The 5,000-nt window shown below is 48.3% G+C and overlaps 2 protein-coding genes across 2 annotated transcripts in view; one reads left to right on the forward strand and one right to left on the reverse strand.

The window, feature by feature from the left end:
- Window positions 1–496, reverse strand: part of LOC122251529 (uncharacterized) — a 12,117-nt gene extending 11,621 nt beyond the window's left edge. The window contains exon 1 of the mRNA XM_043013539.2: window positions 379–496. Within this exon, the coding sequence (XP_042869473.2) occupies window positions 379–387 (9 nt within the window). The 5' untranslated portion in view covers window positions 388–496. The remainder of the gene's footprint in view (window positions 1–378) is intronic.
- The window catches only part of LOC122261895 (cGMP-dependent protein kinase, isozyme 1-like), a 221,825-nt gene that overhangs the window by 196,197 nt on the left and 20,628 nt on the right, over window positions 1–5,000 (forward strand). Inside the window, exon 14 of the mRNA XM_086551843.1 lies at window positions 3,220–3,237. Within this exon, the coding sequence (XP_086407969.1) occupies window positions 3,220–3,237 (18 nt within the window). The remainder of the gene's footprint in view (window positions 1–3,219; window positions 3,238–5,000) is intronic.

Genomic DNA, 5,000 nt, shown 5'->3' on the forward strand with positions numbered 1-5,000 from the left:
CTCTCTCTCTCTCTCTCTCTCTCTCTCTCTCTCTCTCTCTCTCTCTCTCTCTCCATTACTAGACTCACCTTCCTTTGACACGAAGCTCCTCCACCCCAGCGAGACTGCTAATTTCCAGGGGCGATTTCACTCAGTGTTTCTGGTTTGTTTTCATTTTGGGGGTGAAATTTTAATATTTAAAATTTTATATATATATATATATAATATAATATTAGATTTTATAATATATATATGTGTGTGTGTGTGGTGTGTGGGGGGGTGGTGCGTGGTGGGGGTGTGTGTTGTGTGGGTTTGGGTTTTTGGGGATGGGGTAGTTGGTTTTGTTGTGGTGTTCGTAAGTTCGTGCCTGTACGTGGTCACTCAGTCCTCGGTCCTCACCTTGTTCATCCTGGCGAAGCTCTTCGATAACTGACTTCATCCTCTCTCTCCATCCCCCTCCCCCTCCCCCCGGCAAGATGATCAAGGAGTCCACTCTATCTGGTTATCTCTTATCGGATACGCTATCGTCTCGCTGCTAAGGTCAGATGAGCTGCGGACGCGCCCTCGTCATGGGGGGAGAAGTGTCATCTCACACGTACCGCTCAACGCACGGGCGCGCGCGCCGAAACAGACACCACAACCTCTTACTTATATATATATATATATATATATATATATATATATATATATATATATATATATATATATATATATATATAATACACATACATATACAAACACACACACACACACACACACACACACACACACACACACACACACACACACACACACACACACACACACACACAACCACACCGAAGTAAAGAGATGGATGAAGAGACAGGTGCATAAATATCAGAATCACAGACTGAGAAACAAGCACGCAAGCACACGCTTCAGAACACATTCTAACAAGGACAGGCAGGCAGAGCGAGAGAGAAACAAGCGAACAAAGACAAAAGGAGAAGACAGAGTGCGTCACACATGCAACTCAAACAAGGCCATTTTTTCGTGAGACAAAAAGGCTCTCCCGAAAGATAAACCGAGCTCTTGACTGCCGGCAAGGCTAGAGAGATCTTGGTGTGTTATTTAATCGCCTTGTGATAAAAAGGCACGGCTGACTATCGGAGTACTTAGAACAGGGACACGGAGGATGAAACGCCCCTTGCACACTGCGCGGCTGGCTCGGGTAAAGGAATTCGAGACCGCCGTGGCTCTTCCCTCCTCCTCTTCTCTGCCCCCCCTCCCCCTTCCCCCTCCCCTCCCCTCCCCTCCCCTCCCCTCCTCCCGTCTCAAAGGTATTTGCTGAAAGTTCTCTCTCTATCATTCTCTCTCTCTCTCTCTCTCTCTCTCTCTATCTATCTATCTATCTATCTATCTATCTATCTATCTATCTCTCTCTCTCTCTCTCTCTCTCTCTCTCTCTCTCTCTCTCTCTCCGCTCTCTTCCACCCCTCCTCTTCTCTTTCTCTCTCTTCTTTTTCCCTCACTCTCTCCCCTTCTCTCTCTCTCTCTCTCTTTCTTTTTCTCCCTCCCTTTCTCTTCTCTCCCCCTTTCTCTCTCTCTCACAACACCCCTCACTCACTCATTCACTCACTCACTCACTCTCTATCTATCTTTCTCTCATACACACGTATAGATGACCTTACACATTACTATACAGAGCCGTAGGACAACCATGAATACTTGCACATCCAGCTGCAAAGTACTGTCAGGACATGCAACATCCGACCTGGAATGCGTGTGTGATTAGTAGGCGTTTAACGATGCAATTAAACTCGAGGAAGACGAATTGAAATAGATTGCCGAATTACACACGATTGGAGAATCCTGCCATTTACCTTTCTCTCACTCTCTCTCTCTCTCGGTCTCTCTCTCTCTTTCTTTCTCTCTCTATCTCTCTCTCTTTCTCTTTCTCTCACTCTCCGTCTCTCTCTCTCTCTCTCTCTCTCTCTCTTCTTTTCCTCCCCTCTCTCTTCTCTTCTCTCCGCTCTCCTCTCTCTCTCTCCCCTCTCTCATCCTCCTTTCTCTCTTCCTGCTTCTCTTTCTCTCTCTCTCCCCCTCTCCTTTTCCTCTCTCTCCTCTCTCCCCTTTTCTCTCTCCCTCTCTCCTCTCTCTCACTCCTCCGCCTCGCCTCTCCTCTCCTCGTCCTCCTCTCCTCTCTCGTCTCCTCTCTCTCTCCTCTTCTTCCCCCCCCTCTCCACCCCCTCTCTCGTTTCCTTCCCCTCCGCCTCTTTTTCCCTACCTCCCTCCACTCCCTCTCTCCCTCCTCTCTACTCTCTCCACCCACTCTCGTCTCTCCCCGTACTGCTCTCCCCTCCCTCCCCTTTACACTCTTCCTCCTCTTCCGTCTCATCTCTCTCTCTCTCACTCTCACCCCCTCTCTTATTCTTTTCTCCTCTCCGTTCTCTCTCTCCTCTCTCTCTCTCTCTCTCTCCTCTCTCTCCTCTCTCCTCTCTCTCCCTCTCTATCTTTCTCCATCCTCCTCTCTTCTCATCTCTCTCTCTCCTCTCTCTCTCTCTTCCCTCCTCTTTTCTCTCTCGCTCTCCTTCTCTCGTTTCTCTCTCTTCTCCTCTCTCTCCTCTCTCTCTCTCTCTCCATCTCCCTCTCCTCCCCTCTTCCTCTCTCTCTTTCTCACTCCTCTCTCTCGCTTCTCCTCTCCTCTCATCCTTTCTTTCTCTCCTCACTCTCCCCTCTCTCTCTTCTCTCCTCTCTCCTCTTCGTCCTCATCGGTCCATCTCTCTCTCCCCCGGGGCCCTCCCTCTCTTCCCCCTCTCTCTCCTTCTTCTCCTCTTCTCTCCTCTCTCGTTCCTATCTCTCCCTCTCTCCTCTCTCTCTCTCTCTCTCCTTTCTCCTCTCTCCCTCCCTCCCTCCCTCCCACTCTCTCTCTCTCTTTTCTCTCTCTCTCTCTCTCCCCCCTCGATCTCTCTCCTCTCTCTCTCTCTCTCTCACTTCTCTCACTCCTCACTCTCACTCTCTCTCCTCTCCCCTGCTCTCTCTCTCTCTGCTCCCCCCTACTTCCCCCCCTCTCTCTCTCTTCTCTCTCTCTCTCTCCCCTCCCCCCCTCCCTCCCTCCCTCCCTCTCTCTCTCTCCCTCCCTCCCTCTCTCTCTCTCTCTCTCTCTCTCTCTCACTCTCACTCTCACTCTCACTCTCTCTCACCATGGTGATGCCATCATCATCACCTCATCTTCATCCTGATCCCCATCAATACAACTGCATTGCATATACATCTTAGGCCAAATGTACACTTCAGGTCTTATTAACGTCTCTTAGCATTGCAAATCAATAAAAAAAAGCAACAGATAAATAGAGAGGAAAGCTTGAGCTTAAAGCCTGTTCCCTTAACAAGCGCGGGAGCGGATCATAAGAGTCTGGGTCGGATTGGTCGCTGTAATTAAATCCACGATGTAAAAAATGGCACTTCTATTGAACTATATTTATTGTGGGTTTTCATACCCCGTGGCTTCTCTTCTTCACTCTGTCTGTTTATGCAGCCATCTGCTCCTCTCTTTCTCTCTCCTCTCTCTCTCTTTCTTTCTCTTTATTTCTCCCTGTGTCTCGCTCTTTCTCTCTCTCTCTTTCTCTCTCTCTTCTCTTTCTCTCTCTCTCTTCTCTCTCTCTCTCTCTCTCTCTCTCTCTCTCTCTCTCTTTCTCTCTATATCTCTCTCTCTTCTTCTCTCAGTTTTTCTCATCCTCTTTTTTCTCTCTTTCTTCTCTTTCTCTCATCTATCTATCTAAATCTCAAGCTATCTATCTATCTCTTTCTCTTTTCTCTCCTCCTCCTCTCTCTCCTCACTCTCTCCCTACTCCCTCCTCTCTCCTTTTCCCCTTTTCCTCGATTCTCTCTTCCCTCCTCTCTCTCTTCTCTCCCCCTTCTTACACACACACACACAACACACACACACTTAACACACACACACATACACACACACACAACACACAACAACACACACACAACACACACACACACACACACACACACACAACACACACACACACAACACACACACACACACACACACACAACACACACACACACAACCACACACACTTACACACACACACAGCACACACCAAACACACACCACACACAACACACACACACAAAAACCACCACAACACACCACACCGACAACTTACATACACAAGGGCGCCCCCAAAGTTGTATGTGTGTGTGTATACAGACACACACTAGTCTTATACGAGCTAAACCATTCTCTTTTATGCTGCTTCTTCCCCAGCAAATCGGCAAGAAATATTCGAATCCATTTTTCAAAGTCTCCCCTCTCTGCGAACTTCAGAATTAACGTTTTCTTTCAGTGACAGGAAAGTGACATCGCTTTTCAAACAGAAGATGTGACCTTTAGATAGCACAGCACATAATTTTTGATTGCTCGCCCCCTCACAAAGGACTTTATTGCGATCTCACGTTATAAGGGAAAGAAGTGCATAATCTTTTGTTACACATACACGCTCTCTCTCTCTCTCTCTCTCTCTCTCTCTCTCTCTCTCTCTCTCTCTCTCTCTCTCTCTCTCTCTCTCTCTCTTCTCTCTCTCCTCTTCCCTTCATCTCTCCTCATCTCCCTCTCTCCCCTCTTCATCTCTCCTCTCTCTCTCTCTCTCTCTCCTCCTCTCTCTCACTCTCCTCTCTCCCTCTCTCTCTCCCTCTCTCTCCTCTCTCTCATCTCTCTCCACTTCCTCTCTCCTCTCTCTCTCTCGCTCTCTCTCTCTCTCCTCCTCTCTACATCTCTCTCCTCTCTCCTCTCTCTTTCTCTCATCTCTCATTTCACTCTCCTTTCTCTCTCTCTCCCTCTCTCTCTCTCTCTTCTCTCACTCCTCGTACCCTCTCCTCCTCTCTTTCTCTCCTCCCTCTCTCATCCTCTTCTCTCCTCGCTCTCTCTTCTCACTCTTTCTCTTTCTCCTCTCTCCTCTCCCATTCCTCTCTCTTTCCTCGCCTACTCACCTCTCTCTCCTCTCTCCTCTCCACTCTCTCTCTTTCGCTCTCCTCTCCTCTCT

The sequence above is a fragment of the Penaeus japonicus genome, unplaced genomic scaffold (genome assembly GCF_977035675.1).
Source record: "Penaeus japonicus unplaced genomic scaffold, GWHDUDI00000001_assembly GWHDUDI00000026, whole genome shotgun sequence".
Lineage (NCBI taxonomy): Eukaryota > Metazoa > Arthropoda > Malacostraca > Decapoda > Penaeidae > Penaeus > Penaeus japonicus.